Source organism: Scyliorhinus canicula, chromosome 12 (genome assembly GCF_902713615.1).
Source record: "Scyliorhinus canicula chromosome 12, sScyCan1.1, whole genome shotgun sequence".
In the NCBI taxonomy this organism is placed as follows: Eukaryota; Metazoa; Chordata; class Chondrichthyes; order Carcharhiniformes; family Scyliorhinidae; genus Scyliorhinus; species Scyliorhinus canicula.
The window spans coordinates 160869530-160887449 of NC_052157.1; the positions used below are offsets into that span (position 1 = coordinate 160869530).

At 53.1% G+C, this 17920-nt stretch overlaps 1 protein-coding gene across 1 annotated transcript in view; it reads right to left on the reverse strand.

Annotated features, from left to right (window-relative positions):
• Positions 1-1097: 1097 nt before the first annotated feature.
• LOC119974354 (solute carrier family 13 member 2-like) overlaps positions 1098-17920 on the reverse strand; it is a 54459-nt gene continuing 37636 nt past the window's right edge. The window contains exons 7-11 of the mRNA XM_038813125.1: positions 11131-11252; positions 10091-10206; positions 9195-9356; positions 5350-5487; positions 1098-1849 (exon numbers count right to left, since the gene is read on the reverse strand). Of these exons, the coding sequence (XP_038669053.1) occupies positions 1715-1849; positions 5350-5487; positions 9195-9356; positions 10091-10206; positions 11131-11252 (673 nt within the window). The 3' untranslated portion in view covers positions 1098-1714. The remainder of the gene's footprint in view (positions 1850-5349; positions 5488-9194; positions 9357-10090; positions 10207-11130; positions 11253-17920) is intronic.

Below are 17920 nucleotides of genomic sequence, written 5' to 3' on the forward strand. Positions count from 1 at the left end.
CGACCACTGCAGCTGTACAATCTGAAATTCAATTCAACAAATCTGGACTAATAATCTTGTACAAACAAAAGGTGAATCCTGTGAATGGATTTTTTTGTGTAATCCTCCCTTCTCGCCTTTCAATCCCTTTCACGTCCAATGAATTAACTTGAATCCTGCAGCTGTAGCTCTGCGGAAGCCATTTTGTGTCGAGTAAGATCCCACAAGCAGCAACATGGAGCCGAATGTGGGTTTCTGGGTAAGTGGGGCATGTTGGGCCGGACATAAAGAATAATTAGAACATCTGTTAATCACATCAGTTTTACATCAATAACTCTCAGGAACGATAGGGTGGGATTTTCAAAGTCAGATTTATTGAAAAAGCCTTAAATCATTACAGGAGAAATAGATACATATCTCAGAGGATATACTGATTGGACACGAGCAAATCAATAGATTGAGGGTGAACTGAACACTGTTTATTTGCCCCGTGTTGGTGAATTGGTTTATTTTGTTGTGTTGAGCTGCTGAAACAGTGAAGGCCGATTCTGGACTCAATCCCAATCTGACAATAGCTACAGAATCGGAATGTTGGGCGGTGATCAGTCCCAACTGAGACACCTCGTTAAACTTCATTCATCACTTGGGCAATAACAACTTACATTTCTATAGCGCCTTTGACATGGTAAAACATTCCATCGCAGTTCACAAACAAAACCTGACGGCAAGCTACGTTAGGAAATGATAACCCCTAACTTGGTCAGGGAGCGCGGTTTTAACACGTGTCGGAGAGCGGGAGAGAGAGAGAGAGAGATGGAGAGGTTTAGGGAGGTTTAACACGTGTCGGAGAGCGGGAGAGAGAGAGAGAGAGATGGAGAGGTTTAGGGAGGTTTAACACGTGTCGGAGAGCGGGAGAGAGAGAGAGAGATGGAGAGGTTTAGGGAGGTTTAACACGTGTCGGAGAGCGGGGGAGAGAGAGAGAGAGATGGAGAGGTTTAGGGAGGTTTAACACGTGTCGGAGAGCGGGAGAGAGAGAGAGAGAGATGGAGAGGTTTAGGGAGGTTTAACACGTGTCGGAGAGCGGGAGAGAGAGAGAGAGAGATGGAGAGGTTTAGGGAGGTTTAACACGTGTCGGAGAGCGGGAGAGAGAGAGAGAGAGATGGAGAGGTTTAGGGAGGTTTAACACGTGTCGGAGAGCGGGAGAGAGAGAGAGAGAGATGGAGAGGTTTAGGGAGGGAATTTCACCCACTGAGGCCTCACCAACTGGACGGTCACCGATGGTGGAACGGCTGAAATCAACAATGCTGGAGAGGCCAAAAGTGGGGGAGCAGCGAGATCGCAGAGCCTGTGTAGGGCTGGAGGAGGTTAGAGAGATCAGAAGACCAGAAGACATAGGAGCAGAATTAGGCCACTCGGCCCATCAAGTCTGCTCCGCCATTCAATCATGGCTGATACTTTCTCATCCCCATTCGGGGGGGGTCAAGGCCATGGAGGAATTTGAAAACAAGGAATGCAACTAGAGGGGACAGCAATCACAGATACTTTCATCTTTTAATCAGCGCACTCATATTTCTGGAGATCATATTGGTGTTTTTCCCGCACATCACGCTCAGTCCTGTCACATTCCTCTGGAATTCAAGTTTGCACCTTTCAATGATTAAGTCGCTCAATTTTCTCCGTTTGTCATTTCAATAGCCTCCAACTTCCACACGACATGGCCGTGCCGGCCCCCAATCTACTTATGGGTGACATGGGTTGTATTAGCCCACTGCGGGAAGGTGCCGAGGTCGAACATTGCATAACCCCAGGTGTTGATAGCGACAGTAACAGTGACCACTCCGATTAAATTGAGCAAACATCCAGCCCTGGCCTGTGGAATGACAGAACATAGATTCATTCAAACTGAAGTAAAGTCTGCCCTCTCAAAGCTGGGGGTCGAGCAGATACACTCCTGATATTGTGAAGCATTGAGGTGGCTGCTATCAGTTCGAGCCCTGGAGCCCAATTAGAACAAAAAAACAAAGAAAAGTGCAGCACAGGAACAGGCCCAAAGATTTGATAACAACGATGTTTATTCAGCAGAACAGCAGTGTTTACACAGATACCGGTTACACATCCCGGGGTCCTCACTGCTTCCTGTTAGCTGGCCTGTTATACTCTCGCTGGTTAACTCACCTCCCCATATCTGCACTAAATAACCATCACCCCCAGCTGGATGAGTCCCATGCTGGGTTATAACAGCCCTCCCCCCGCCCCCCTCCCAGTATGAAAACTCACAAAACCAACCACGGAGGAGAGGCCAAACAAAGATTGAGGAGAACAAAGGGGACAAAAAACGGTACGATAAAATCGTGATGGTCAGACAACAACAGAAGAACTTTCTCGGGCCCAACAAGGTGCCACAGAAACAAGGGGAACAGGAGGGCACGGCGCCCACCCCGCCACACATTACATCGGACACAACACCCCCACTACCCACTCAACGGGCAAAGCCACTCACAGCCGAGATTGGGGACAGTGGGCATCCTAGTGTCTGACCCATCGACCAAAGGCCTTACCAGCACCGCGTAACCTTCAGCCACAAGGGGACCAGGGCCGGGATTCTCCCCTACCCAGCGGGGCGGGGGGTCCCGGCGTAGCAGAGTGGCGCACAACCACTCCGCCGTCGGGCCTCCCCAAAGGTGCGGAATGGGGCTAGGCCCGTGCAGGAGTGGTTTCCGCTACGCCGACTGGCGGCAAAACCGGCGGCAACGGCCTTTGGCGCTACGCCACCCGGCGTCGGGGCTGGTTGAAAGGCCTGCGCCAGTCCGCGCATGCGCCGGTGCATCATGCACGGTAGGGGGGGGGTCTCTTCCGCCTCTGCCATGGTGGAGGCCGTGGCGGCAGCGGAAGAAAAAGGCAACGGCACTGGCCCGCCCACCGATCGGTGGGCCCCGATCGTGGGCCAGGCCACCGTGGGGGCACCCCCCGGGGTCCGATCGGCCCACGTCCCCCCCAGGACCCCGGAGCCCGCCCGCGCCGCCAATCCCGCCGCCGGTACCAGAGGTGGTTTAAACCACGTCGGCGGGAAAGGCCTGTCAGCGGCGGGACTTCAGCCCATCGCGGGCCGGAGAATCGCCGCGGGGGGCCCGCCGACTGGCCGGGCGCAATTTCCGTTCCCGCCGATTCCCGGGTAGCGGAGGATTCTGGCCAGGGCGGGGGCGGGATTTACGCCAGCCCCGGGCGATTCCCCGACCCTGCGGGGGGTCTGAGAATTCCGCCCCAGGTTTGGAGCGGGCGGGGGGGGGGGGGGGGGGGGGAATCATCAGACAACGCCCAAAACTACACCCCATATACCCCAAAAACACTCGTACAAAAGTGTACACGCGTACAAAATAAGTCCGGTACATCACACAAAAGAAATGCAGGGTCCACACACCCCAACAGTATCTGCAGCTGTGCAGCAGCATCAATAACCATGTAAAATACCGCTGTAATCCATCTCATAGTCCCAACCATCATGGAACAGCCTTTCAAAATTAACGCCGACTCACAAACCTTAATGACAGTCCAAAAGGACGGCGGGCAACTGCAATAAGGACTCCCCAGTGAACCATTCTGCCACAGCTAGCCAGCATCACAAAAACAAAAACGGACTCATAACCCAATCAGCACTAGCAAACAATTGTCTCCAGCTGGCTGAGTCCCATACAGGGACATCGCAGACACACAAGAACAGCAGGAGGCCATTCAGCCCCTCAAGACATTTCACAGAAAGAGGAGGAGGCCTATCAGCAGGGCCTGCGACAGGGGCCTTTTGCATCGGGGGACTCCAGGCTCATCCTGCATTTACCTTCACTAGCAGCACTGGGCGGTGCAGTGGCACAGTGGTTAGCACTGTTGCTTCACAGCACCAGGGTCCCAGGTTCGATTCCCGGCTTGGGTCACTGTCTGTGACGGGTTCTCCCCGTGTCTGCGTGGGTTTCCTCCGGGGGCTCCGGTTTCCTCCCACAAGTCCCGAAAGATGTGCTGTTGGGTGAATTGGACATTCTGAATTCTCCCACTGCGTACCCGAACAGGCGCCGGAATGTGGCAACTATGTTATTCTCTAAGTCTGAATAAAGATTGTAGACGTCCAGTTAACACAAATACTTTATTCAGTAGGTTTGTTCTGTCTCCAGAGCTCAACCAGATGTTATACAGTCAAGAGGCAAAACAAGAGAAGCTGAGGTAAGTTGCCTATGCTGAGCTGTCTCCGTCTGCTGCTGCTCCCTAGCTCTGTGCTTCTAAAAGAGGCCGATCCTCCCTTGGGTCGGACCCTTTATACCCGTCTCTGATGCTGCCCTCTAGTGGTGCTGTGGCTGTTACATCTGTACAGTAGTGGCTGGTGCATGTGAAGATGTACAGATCACTACCTCCCCCCCTTTTTATTTGACATGTTTTCTGTGCTGGTCTCAAGAAAACTGGACATAACAGATGGTTAAATGGGAATATGCATATTTGTACACTATTGTGAAATAATAATGGTTGCACAGAGCGAAGTAACTGTTTTATGAGCCACCGTGAGAAATGTCCTTTGTTGTCTTGTTTTTGCATTTTCTTTATAAATCTAGTCGGTCGGGTGCCTTGCGCCGTCCGTTGGAGTGTCTTAACGGTTGGATTGGTGATGATGGTTTGATGTCATAGAGAGTGTTTTCTGGCGTTGATTGGTGAGGGACATCCTGTTGCCGAATGGACTCGTTCAGGTCCAGTGTAGGAAATACCAGTGTTTGGGGTCGAATCTTTAATAGATCCCGGCGGTTGCGCTGAAAGAGTATTCCCGCTGTCGACTTGACAATGTAGGACCGCAGTGCTGCCTGCCTGATCACCGTGGCTGGATCACACCATCCTCCTTCTGTGTCCCCGAGTCTGATGGTGTCTCCTATGGTCAGTGGCTTGAGTGGGACCGCGTGTTGATCGTAGTATCGTTTTCTTTTGCCCAGTGCTGCTAGTGAAATGTCTCTCGCTGCCCATTGAGCCATTTGGCTGAACACAATTGAAAGTTTGTTCCTGTGATTAGAGACATAGAGTTAGGAGCAAACTGTACAATATTACACAGCGGCTTCAAGGTATAAAAGCAGCAAATGTTTCCAGAGCAAAGCCTCCAAGCTTTCCTCTCTATGTACTTGTAAGAACAATAGAACGCAGAGCAGTAATCGGCCATTCGGCCCCTTAAGTCTGCACCGCCATTCCATTAGATCGAGGCTGACCAGATTGTGGCCTAAACTCCACTTTCCCCCATACTCCCCCCCCCCCCACCAATAACCTCTCCTTGACCCCCCCCTCCCCCCCCACCCCGACATCCCCCTTCACCAATAAGCCTTGACTCCATTCTCAGTCAATAACACTTACCATGTCGGAGACCCTGATGTGGCCATAGGAGAACACAATGGCATTGGGGGGAGTGGCAACTGGCAACATGAAGGCGAAGGAGGTGCTTAAAGTGGTTGGAATCATCACATACAGAGGGTTCATGTGGATTGAAGTAGCCTGGATCAGAAAGGAAAAGCAAAACAAGTTAGTAAGAGGGGGTGACATTTCTGTACATCGTTAAAGAAAATTGTACCAAACAGTTACTTATGATATGTAAAACTACAAGAAGAACACATATCATAAGTAACTGTTTTGTACAATTTTCTTTAACGATGTACAGAAAATATGTAAAGAAAAAAGGGGGGATGTGGTGATCGTAGATCTGAGTAGATGCAATAAAACTGAGCAAGCACTAGAGGGAGCACGGGAGAGCTATATATACACAGGGACAGGAAGTGAGGACACACTTCACGGAAGGCAGAACTAGTAGCAGGACACAGATACACAGGCAGGCAGCATTTGAGGTAGCCGTAAGTTAAGCTCTGAAGAGAGAACAAATTCACAATAAAGCATCTTCTCCACCTTTGAGACTACGAGCTTTATTAAAACACGAGGAACAACACAGTAGAGAGGATTTATGTGGATTGAAGTAGCCTGGATCAGAAAGAAAAAGCAAAACAAGTTAGCAAGAGGGGATGATTGGCTGGGATTAGCAATGTTGATGAATGTAGCACAATTTAACCCAAGTTACATTGGGGTCATTATTGAACGGTGGGAGTTAATGGTTACCTCGCGGCAGATTTTGTTACAATTGCTCTCGGGCCGGTGTGTAAGAGATGCTGCAGTGCGTCACTATGAAAAGGAGCAGGGCAGTAAATCCCGGTATCCTGGTGTCCCGGGCAGTAAATCCCGGTATCCCGGTGCCCCGGGCAGTAAATCCCGGTATCCTGGTGCCCCGGGCAGTAAATCCCGGTATCCCGGTGTCCCGGGCAGTAAATCCCGGTGCCCCGGGCAGTAAATCCCGGTATCCTGGTGCCCCGGGCAGTAAATCCCAGTGTCCCGGGCAGTAAATCCCGGTATCCCGGTGTCCCGGGCAGTAAATCCCAGTGTCCCGGGCAGTAAATCCCGGTGTCCCGGTAACCCGGTGTCCCGGGCAGTAAATCCCAGTGTCCCGGGCAGTAAATCCCGGTGTCCCGGGCAGTAAATCCCGGTATCCCGGTATCCCGGTGCCCCGGGCAGTAAATCCCGGTATCCTGGTGCCCCGGGCAGTAAATCCCAGTGTCCCGGGCAGTAAATCCCGGTATCCCGGGCAGTAAATCCCAGTGTCCCGGGCAGTAAATCCCGGTGTCCCGGGCAGTAAATCCCGGTATCCCGGTATCCCGGTGCCCCGGGCAGTAAATCCCGGTATCCTGGTGCCCCGGGCAGTAAATCCCAGTGCCCCGGGCAGTAAATCCCGGTATCCCGGTATCCCGGTATCCCGGGCAGTAAATCCCGGTATCCTGGTGCCCTGGGCAGTAAATCCCAGTGTCCCGGGCAGTAAATCCCGGTATCCCGGTATCCCGGTGTCCCGGGCAGTAAATCCCAGTGTCCCGGGCAGTAAATCCCAGTGTCCCGGGCAGTAAATCCCGGTATCCCGGTATCCCGGGCAGTCAGTAAATCCCGGTGCCCTGGGCAGTAAATCCCGGTGTCCCGGGCAGTAAATCCCGGTATCCCGGGCAGTAAATCCCGGTATCCCGAACAGTAAATCCCGGTATCCCGGTATCCCGGACAGTAAATCCCGGTGTCCCGGGCAGTAAATCCCGGTGTCCCGGGCAGTAAATCCCGGTATCCCGAACAGTAAATCCCGGTATCCCGGTGTCCCGGGCAGTAAATCCCGGTGTCCCGGGCAGTAAATCCCGGTATCCCGGTATCCCGGGCAGTCAGTAAATCCCGGTGTCCCGGGCAGTAAATCCCGGTGTCCCGGGCAGTAAATCCCGGTATCCCGGACAGTAAATCCCGGTGCCCCGGGCAGTAAATCCCGGTATCCCGGGCAGTAAATCCCGGTGTCCCGGGCAGTAAATCCCGGTATCCCGGTGTCCCGGGCAGTAAATCCCGGTATCCCGGCGTCCCGGGCAGTAAATCCCGGTGTCCCGGCCAACATTCCACCCAGGTCAGGGGAGAAATCGATGAGCTGGTCATTTACTGTGTTTCTGGGAGCTTGCTGTGGGCAAATTGGCGTTTCTTACATCATACACCACACACACATTTCAAAAGTATTCCATTGGCTAAGATCTGCTTTGGAACATCCCGAGGTCACGAAGGAGCTTTCGAAATAGAATCCTTCAATCTTGTATTTCTGCAGCACCTTATTCAGAGTCTGAGGAGAAACAGGCTCGGGACATGGGGGCTGGATTCTCCGCTGGCCGGATGCTCCATTTTGCCGGCAGCCCGGGGGGGGGGTTTCCCGATGGCGAGGGGCTGCCCCACAATGGGAAACCCCATTGACCGGCCGGCGTAACGCAGCAACCCGCCAGCGGGGTAATAGAGAAAGGTGGCGGGGCGGACAATCCAACCCTATTGAGTTTTACAGCATGGAAAGAGGCCCTTCAGCCCATCACATTCATGCCAACCATCAGCTACTCTGAGGAAGGATGGGCTACTTGGAGGCGCACTGACTGTCCTTACGTAGGGAACCACAGCAGCTATTTTAGGTAAACGTTGCCCCAAAGGGGTGAATTCTCCACTTCATTTGGTTGGTGGAGTTTCCGATTCAGGGAGGAATTGTGGTCGGGTCACAAACCAAAAGCTTCCCCTCCCTTTAAAGGGATCCGGTTGTATCTTTCGGTAGATTGCTAGTCAGGTCATAAGCTTCATCCAAAGGGGGAGATTCAAGGTTATGTTCAGATTTAAATTAAGGATTTCTTCTTCCAAAACACTAATTCTCAGGCTGTGGGAGCCGTTGGCCAGGCCCGTATTTATTAACCATCCCTAAATGCCCTCAATGAGGTACCTTCTTGAACCGCTGCAGTCTATGTGGATTTTGACAAAAATTAGCTGCCTTCCTAACAGCACAGTGGGTGCACCTACACCACATGGGCTGCTGCAGGTCAAGAACACAGCTCACCACCACCTTCTCCAGGGCAATTAGGGATGGGCATCAAATGATGGCCAAAAACAAAAAGAACATTGGATTAGAAGTTTGATTTGTGCTTCAGATGGATTTAGATTAAATGAAGCCATTCGGCCCATTCAATCCTCACCTTCAAGGAAAGCAACCCCACCTTTTCTAGACTTCAATATCCACTTGAAGAGACTGATGGGTCCATCTCGAAAGGACGGCAGGTCTGACGATGCAGCGCTCACTCCCCCGGTACACTGGAGTCTGCGTTACGTGCTCCAGCTCTGGTGTGGAACTCAAACCCACAACTTGGTGATCCCAAATAAGAGGAATCTCGCACCCCTATCACGACATGCAGATAATGACAGGCACAGACAGGCAGCTAATGAACACTGAGAACAGGACATGACCAATGAGCAGGCAGGACACTGAGGGGTGGTATCTCACTATAAAAGGCACGAGGCACTCACACTCCACCTCTTTCCACTGATAAACATCTACAGAGTGAGTCAGGGTGTATGTACAGTATCACACCTCCTGCACGTGGCTAAGAGCTAGTCTGGTTCAGTCAGACAGAGTAACCACACTGAGGTTAGCAGAGAGTCGAACTCACAGAGAACTGAGCTAACTGTGCTACTGGTTCAATAAATCAGATTGAACTAACTTCAAGGCCCGGAGTATCTTTTGGTTGCAGCCTGTGTTATCCCAGAGGACATAACACAACAACCCCGCCCTCCCCATTCCACCCTCAATAGCACACAGCAACATAAAGGAGGCAAAGACGTACCATTGAAGCCAGGATAGGGAGGAAGAGTGTGGCTGTAGCTACGTTGCTGGTACACTCTGTGAAGATTGCAATCACCAAACACAGGATAACCACAATGGCCCATTGTGGGATTTGCTGTAGTGGCATTAACTGAAGGCCCAGCCATCGGGATAGACCGGAGACCTGGAAAGAAAAGTGGGAAGGTTTTATCTCTGACAGTATTTCTGTTATTGTCCAGTCCGTAACGGTGACCACCCTGAGTTTGTGGCCACTTCAATTCCTCATCCCATTCCCAAGCTCAAGGTCCAAAAACATTTTTTCCCCATGTTTCCCACTCAGGTGGTCCCATATTGTTCCTGTGCCAGAAAAACAACTTTAAAGGAAAATGACAATTCTGTTCAGCGATAGGTCATCAGGTTGTGAGACAGTGGCTGGTGACAGAACCATTTACACAGCGACTTGTTGAGCGCGATTCTCTGGCCTCCCAACCGCGTCTCGTTCACCGGCGATTCTCTGCTCCTGCCATGGTCATTGACGCCCCCACCCCCCCCCCCCCCCCCCGCCCCCCTCAGCCGCCGGGAACACCGTGAGGGGGGGGCCATTACCAGCGAGAGCAGAGAATGAAATGAAAAGGAAAAATAATAATCGCTTATTGTCACGAGTAGGCTTCAATGGAGTTACTGTGAAAAGCCCCTAGTCGCCACATTCCGGCGCCTGTTCGGGGAGGCAGATACGGGAATTGAGCCGTGCTGCTGGCCTGCCTGGGTCTGCTTTCAAAGCCAGCGATTTAGCCCAGTGTGCTAAACCAGCCCCTGGTCACTAATGTCATCAGTTCAGCCGCAGTATTGGCTTCTCTCTCTTCACTCCTGACTTTCCAGATTCCTGGCAGCGGACAGCTCTAATAGTCAGGTACTTACCTCACAGCCCTTAGCCAAAGCAAATCCACCACCCAGCAATAACACCACGCTCCAGGGAAGCTTATGTTGGACAGTAGTCCAGTTCAGGAGTTTCCTGATCTCTGTCGTTTCCTTAACTGACCAGAGAGAAAGAATCTCATTAACATTCTCCTCCAACACAATCATTTCGACACAGCAATCGGCTGAAATGTATTTGACATCAGATTGTTAAGTTAGCAACAAAGATCCTGGTGTTCAGGTTAAAGGGAGATGGATGGGGCACTGGGCAGGAGTATTTTCACTTCAACAATGTGGGTTCAAATGCAGAGCAGGATAGAGGAGGCATGGCAACCACTTTCTGTCAGCTGCGGAAGGCTGAAGCTAATTGGTGCCGTTTTAATCCACCCTCAAAGCACCGAAACACAGAACTGCCTGTAATTCATGCAGAATGGCCACACCGGTATCAGAGCGGTAACTAACCCCGTGCTGTACCTGTCCTGGGAGTGTTTGATGGGGACAGTGTAGAGGGAGCTTTACTCTGTATCTAACCCCGTGCTGTACCTGTCCTGGGAGTATTTGATGGGGACAGTGTAGAGGGAGCTTTACTCTGTATCTAACCCCGTGCTGTACCCGTCCTGGGAGTGTTGGATGGGGACAGTGTAGAGGGAGCTTTACTCTGTATCTAACCCCGTGCTGTACCTGTCCTGGGAGTGTTTGATGGGGACAGTGTAGAGGGAGCTTTACTCTGTATCTAACCCCGTGCTGTACCTGTCCTGGGAGGGTTTGATGGGGACGGTGTAGAGGGAGCTTTACTCTGTATCTAACCCCGTGCTGTACCTGTCCTGGGAGTGTTTGATGGGGACAGTGTAGAGGGAGCTTTACTCTGTATCTAACCCCGTGCTGTACCTGTCCTGGGAGTGTTTGATGGGGACAGTGTAGAGGGAGCTTTACTCTGTATCTAACCCCGTGCTGTATCTGTCCTGGGAGTGTTTGATGGGGACAGTGTAGAGGGAGCTTTACTCTGTATCTAACCCCGTGCTGTACCTGCCCAGGAAACATACCTGACCCATTCTCCTGTGAGCTTTCCTTGTCCTGATTCCAAGGTTTAAAGTTTGGTGCCTGAGATGGGATGATGAACATGAGGAAAGCGATGAAGAGGGCGACAGTGGCATCAGTGACGTATCTGAGACAAACAAGAGTTGGTTAGAGTTAAGTGTGGCCCTGGGACAGACACGCTTCCCCGCCTCGGCTCCGTCACCAAATTTAAACAGACCATCAGACCATCCAGCCATTCAGCCCCTTGAGTGTGATCTGTGATCTGACTCCGCATAGGCGCCTTTTCCTCGTGCCTTTGATCGTTTTGGTGAACAGAAATCTGTTCATCTTAGATTTAGCTTTGGATCGAGCACCAGTTGCCATTTGTAAAAGTCAGAGGCAAGTTTGAGGGAGGGCTGAGGGTGGTGGGAGTGTTGTGGATGGTGGGTAGTTGGAGGGTTAAGTTGGGGCGTAAATGATGTCATGGCAGAGTGTTCAGATGAACACAATATAAAGAAGCAGAGTCTTCATGAAGGGGAAATCATACCCGACAAATTTATTAAAACTTTGTGAGGTCGTAGCAGGAGGGTAGATAAAGGGGAAAGCAAATGGAATGTTAGTCTTTTTTCCCAAAGAAAATGGAGTATAAAAATAGGGAACATAGAACAGTACAGCACAGAACAGGCCCTTCGGCCCTCGATGTTGTGCCGAGCAATGATCACCCTACTCAAACCCACGTATCCACCCTATACCCGTAACCCAACAACCCCCCCTTAACCTTACTTTTTAAGGACACTACGGCCAATTTATCATGGCCAATCCACCTAACCCGCACATCTTTGGACTGTGGGAGGAAACCGGAGCACCCGGAGGAAACCCACGCACACACGGGGAGGACGTGCAGACTCCGCACAGACAGTGACCCAACCAGGAATCGAACCTGGGACCCTGGAGCTGTGAAGCATTTACGCTAACCATCATGCTACCGTGCTGCCCGTAAGTCCTGCTAAAACTATACTGATTGGAGTTTAGAAGAATGTTATTGAGACATATCGGATTCTCAGGGGGATTGACAGGGTCGATGCTGAGAGGTTGTTTCCCCGTGTGGGAGAGTCTAGGACCAGAGGGCAGCATCTCAGAGTGAGGGAGTCGCCCATTTCAGACAGAGATGAGGAGGAATTTCTTCTCTCCGAGGGGAGTGAATCCGTGGAATTCTTTACCGCAGAGAGCTGTAGGGGCCGGGACGTTCAAGGCTGAGATAGAGGGGATTTTAATGAGTAAGGAAATCAAGGTTGATGGTGACAAGGCGGGAAAGTGGAGCTGAGGAATATTAAGCCTACCTCTGATCCTTCATCTGATAGGTTGCCACAGTCGCAGACGGCCATCGACTGCTTTCCCCCTTTGAGGGGGGGAGCTGACTGGTGGTGATTTCACCTGAGGGTCACCACACCTCAGGCGAGGTTGAGAAGGTTCATGAATAGCCTCAGCCGGTCTAAGGTGGAGGGAAGATTGAGGGAAGGTGGAGAATGGAGTGGAGGTGGAGGTAAGATTGAGGGAAGGTGGAGAGTGGAGGGGAGGTGGAGGGAAGATTGAGGGAAGGTGGAGAATGGAGGGAAAGTGGAGGTAAGATTGAGGGAAGGTGGAGAGTGGAGGGGAGGTGGAGGGAAGATTGAGGGAAGGTGGAGAGCGGAGGGGAGGTGGAGGGAAGATTGTGAGGAGGTGGAGAGTGGAGGGGAGGTGGAGGGAAGATTGAGGGAAGGTGGAGAATGGAGGGAAAGTGGAGGTAAGATTGAGGGAAGGTGGAGAGTGGAGGGGAGGTGGAGGGAAGATTGAGGGAAGGTGGAGAGTGGAGGGGAGGTGGAGGGAAGATTGAGGGAAGGTGGAGAGCGGAGGGGAGGTGGAGGGAAGATTGAGGAAAGGTGGAGAATGGAGGGAAAGTGGAGGGAAGATTGAGGGAAGGTGGAGAATGGAGGGAAAGTGGAGGGAAGATTGAGGGAAGGTGGAGAATGGAGGGAAAGTGGAGGGAAGATTGAGGGAAGGTGGAGAATGGAGGGAAAGTGGAGGGAAGATTGAGGGAAGGTGGAGAGTGGAGTGGAGGTGGAGGGAAGATTGAGGGAAGGTGGAGAGTGGAGGGGAAGTGGAGGGAAGATTGAGGGAAGGTGGAGAATGGAGGGGAGGTGGAGGGAAGATTGAGGGAAGGTGGAGAGTGGAGGGGAAGTGGAGGGAAGATTGAGAGGAGGTGGAGAGTGGAGGGGAGGTGGAGGGAAGATTGAGGGAAGGTGGAGAGTGGAGGGGAAGTGGAGGGAAGATTGAGAGAAGGTGGAGAATGGAGGGGAAGTGGAGGGAAGATTGAGGGAAGGTGGAGAATGGAGGGGAGGTGGAGGGAAGATTGAGGGAAGGTGGAGAGCGGAGGGGAGGTGGAGGGAAGATTGAGGGAAGGTGGAGAATGGAGGGAAAGTGGAGGGAAGATTGAGGGAAGGTGGAGAATGGAGGGAAAGTGGAGGGAAGATTGAGGGAAGGTGGAGAGTGGAGTGGAGGTGGAGGGAAGATTGAGGGAAGGTGGAGAGTGGAGGGGAAGTGGAGGGAAGATTGAGGGAAGGTGGAGAATGGAGGGGAGGTGGAGGGAAGATTGAGGGAAGGTGGAGAATGGAGGGGAAGTGGAGGGAAGATTGAAAGGAGGTGGAGAGTGGAGGGGAGGTGGAGGGAAGATTGAGGGAAGGTGGAGAGTGGAGGGGAAGTGGAGGGAAGATTGAGGGAAGGTGGAGAATGGAGGGAAAGTGGAGGGAAGATTGAGGGAAGGTGGAGAATGGAGGGGAAGTGGAGGGAAGATTGAGGGAAGGTGGAGAGTGGAGGGGAAGTGGAGGGAAGATTGAGAGGAGGTGGAGAGTGGAGGGGAGGTGGAGGGAAGATTGAGGGAAGGTGGAGAGTGGAGGGGAAGTGGAGGGAAGATTGAGAGAAGGTGGAGAATGGAGGGGAAGTGGAGGGAAGATTGAGGGAAGGTGGAGAATGGAGGGGAAGTGGAGGGAAGATTGAGGGAAGGTGGAGAATGGAGGGAAGATTGAGGGAAGGTGGAGAATGGAGGGGAGGTGGAGGGAAGATTGAGGGAAGGTGGAGAATGGAGGGGAAGTGGAGGGAAGATTGAGGGAAAGTGGAGAGTGGAGGGGAAGTGGAGGGAAGATTGAGAGGAGGTGGAGAGTGGAGGGGAAGTGGAGGGAAGATTGAGGGAAGGTGGAGAATGGAGGGGAAGTGGAGGGAAGATTGAGGGAAGGTGGAGAATGGAGGGGAAGTGGAGGGAAGATTGAGGGAAGGTGGAGAATGGAGGGGAAGTGGAGGGAAGATTGAGGGAAGGTGGAGAATGGAGGGGAAGTGGAGGGAAGATTGTGGGAAGGTGGAGAGTGGAGGGGAGGTGGAGGGAAGATTGAGGGAAGGTGGAGAATGGAGGGGAGGGGTGGATGGAGGAAAGGGGGAACGTTAAATCCCAGCCCCAACAGGAGCATCAACTCTGACACTGCCCTCCTTCATTTTCACCAATCAGAATTCCAACCCCAGGATGGGAGACGATCCCTCTGGGAATTGTGCATGTTTCTAAGTTTTAGCTGAGGTTTGGAAACACCTCCAGCACGGCATCCGGATGGTTTATCCTGAATTGAATCCATGTTACACCTGACTGCAGTGTGCTCGATGTTGTCACTCAATGTACTCTCTCAACCCATACTGAGAACAAGTGCAGAGAACTGATGGTAACCCCAGCAACAGGTTGGTTTCAGCTTTGTTCTCCAAATCTGTTCTTGGCTGGGTTTCCCTGTTAAACAATGGGCTGTGTGTCTCCCAGAAACTCCTCTGAAGCATAGAATCCTAGAGTTTACAGTGCAGGATGCCATTCAGGAGTCTGCACCGGCCCTTGGAAAGATCACCCTACTTAAGCCCACACCTCCGCCCTATCCCCATAACACAGCAACCCCGTCTAACCTAAGGGCAACTTAGCGTGGCCAATCCACCTAACCTTTTTTTCTAAATTTAGGGTACCCAATTTATTTTTTCTAATTAAGGGGCAATTTAGCATGGCCAATCCACCTAGCCTGCACATCTTTGGGTTGTGGGGGCGAAACCCACGCAAACACGGGGAGAACGTGGAAACTCCACATGGACAGTGACCCAGAGCCGGGATCGAACCTGGGACCTCGGCGCCGTGAGGCTGCAGTGCTAACCACTGCGCCACCCTGCTGCCCCAATCCACCTAACCGGCACATCTTTGGACTGTGGGATGAAACCGGAGCACCCGGAGGAAACCCACACACACACGGGGAGGATGTGCAGACTCCACACAGACAGTGACCCAAGACGGGAATTGAACCTGGGACCCTGGCGCTGTGAAGCAACAGTGCTAACCACTGTGCTACTGTGCTGACCCAGAGGCTGCTACAACTCTCGGGTTCTCAAGTCTCACCGATGGGTTCTGTACATTTCCAGGTTTTTTCGGTATCCTGGTTTGGGGCACAAAATAAATTCCTTTGGGATTATTGTCCTTGAGAGGCTTCTCGCTGCACTGTCAGAGGGTCAGTATTGAGGGAGTGCCGCACTGTCAGAGGGTCAGTATTGAGGGAGTGCCGCACTGTCAGAGGGTCAGTACTGAGGGAGTGCCGCACTGTCAGAGGGTCAGTACTGAGGGAGTGCAGCACTGTCAGAGGGTCAGTACTGAGGGAGTGCTGCACTGTCAGAGGGTCAGCACTGAGGGAGAGCTGCACTGTCAGAGGGTCAGTACTGAGGGAGTGCCGCACTGTCAGAGGGTCAGTACTGAGGGAGTGCCGCACTGTCAGAGGGTCAGTACTGAGGGAGTGCCGCACTGTCAGAGGGTCAGTACTGAGGGCGTGCCGCACTGTCAGAGGGTCAGTACTGAGGGAGTGCCGCACTGTCAGAGGGTCAGTACTGAGGGAGTGCCGCACTGTCAGAGGGTCAGTACTGAGGGAGTGCTGCACTGTCAGAGGGTCAGTACTGAGGGAGCGCCACACTGTCAGAGGGTCAGTACTGAGGGAGCGCCGCACTGTCAGAGGGTCAGTACTGAGGGAGCGCCGCACTGTCAGAGGGTCAGTACTGAGGGAGCGCTGCAATGTCAGAGGGTCAGTACTGAGGGAGCGCTGCACTGTCAGAGGGTCAGTACTGAGGGAGCGCCGCACTGTCAGAGGGTCAGTACTGAGGGAGCGCCGCACTGTCAGAGGGTCAGTACTGAGGCAGCGCCGCACTGTCAGAGGGTCAGTACTGAGGGAGCGCTGCACTGTCAGAGGGTCAGTGCTGAGGGAATGCTGCACTGTCACAGGGTCAGTGCTGAGGGAGTGCCGCACTGTCAGAGGGTCAGTGCTGAGGGAGTGCCGCACTGTCAGAGGGTCAGTACTGAGGGAGTGCTGCACTGTGAGAGGGTCAGTACTGAGGGAGCGCCACACTGTCAGAGGGTCAGTACTGAGGGAGTGTCGCACTGTCAGAGGGTCAGTACTGAGGGAGTGCCGCACTGTCAGAGGGTCAGTACTGAGGGAGTGCTGCACTGTGAGAGGGTCAGTACTGAGGGAGCGCCACACTGTCAGAGGGTCAGTAATGAGGGAGGGCCACACTGTCAGAGATTCAGTACTGAGGGAGTGCTGCACTGTCAGACGGTCAGTATTGAGGGAGTGCTGCACTGTCAGAGGGTCAGTACTGAGGGAGTGCCGAACTGTCAGAGAGTCAGTACTGAGGGAGTGCCGCACTGTCAGAGGGTCAGTACTGAGGGAGTGCCGCACTGTCAGAGGGTCAGTACTGAGGGAGTGCCGCACTGTCAGAGGGTCAGTACTGAGGGAGTGCTGCACTGTCAGAGGGTCAGTACTCAGGGAGTGCTGCACTGTCAGAGGGTCAGTACTGAGGGAGCGCCACACTGTCAGAGGGTCAGTACTGAGGGAGTGTCGCACTGTCAGAGGGTCAGTACTGAGGGAGGGCCACACTGTCAGAGGGTCAGTACTGAGGGAGGGCCGCACTGTCAGAGGGTCAGTACTGAGGGAGTGCCGCACTGTCAGAGGGTCAGTACTGAGGGAGTGCCGCACTGTCAGAGGGTCAGTACTGAGGGAGTGCCGCACTGTCAGAGGGTCAGTACTGAGTGAGTGCCGCACTGTCAGAGGGTCAGTACTGAGGAAGTGCCGCACTGTCAGAGGGTCAGTACTGAGGGAGCGCCACACTGTCAGAGGGTCAGTACTGAGGGAGCGCTGCGCTGTCAGAGGGTCAGTACTGAGGGAGCGCTGCAATGTCAGAGGGTCAGTACTGAGGGAGCGCTGCAATGTCAGAGGGTCAGTACTGAGGGAGTGCTGCACTGTCAGAGGGTCAGTACTGAGGGAGCGCTGCACTGTCAGAGGGTCAGTACTGAGGGAGCGCCGCACTGTCAGAGGGTCAGTACTGAGGGAGCGCCGCACTGTCAGAGGGTCAGTACTGAGGGAGCGCTGCACTGTCAGAGGGTCAGTGCTGAGGGAATGCTGCACTGTCACAGGGTCAGTGCTGAGGGAGTGCCGCACTGTCAGAGGGTCAGTGCTGAGGGAGTGCCGCACTGTCAGAGGGTCAGTACTGAGGGAGTGCAGCACTGTCAGACGGTCAGTACTGAGGGAGTGCTGCACTGTCAGAGGGTCAGTACTGAGGGAGTGCCGCACTGTCAGACGGTCAGTACTGAGGGAGTGCCGCAATGTCAGAGGGTCAGTACTGAGGGAGTGCCGCACTGTCAGAGGGTCAGTACTGAGGGAATGCTGCACTGTCAGAGGGTCAGTGCTGAGGGAATGCTGCACTGTCAGAGGGTCAGTGCTGAGGGAG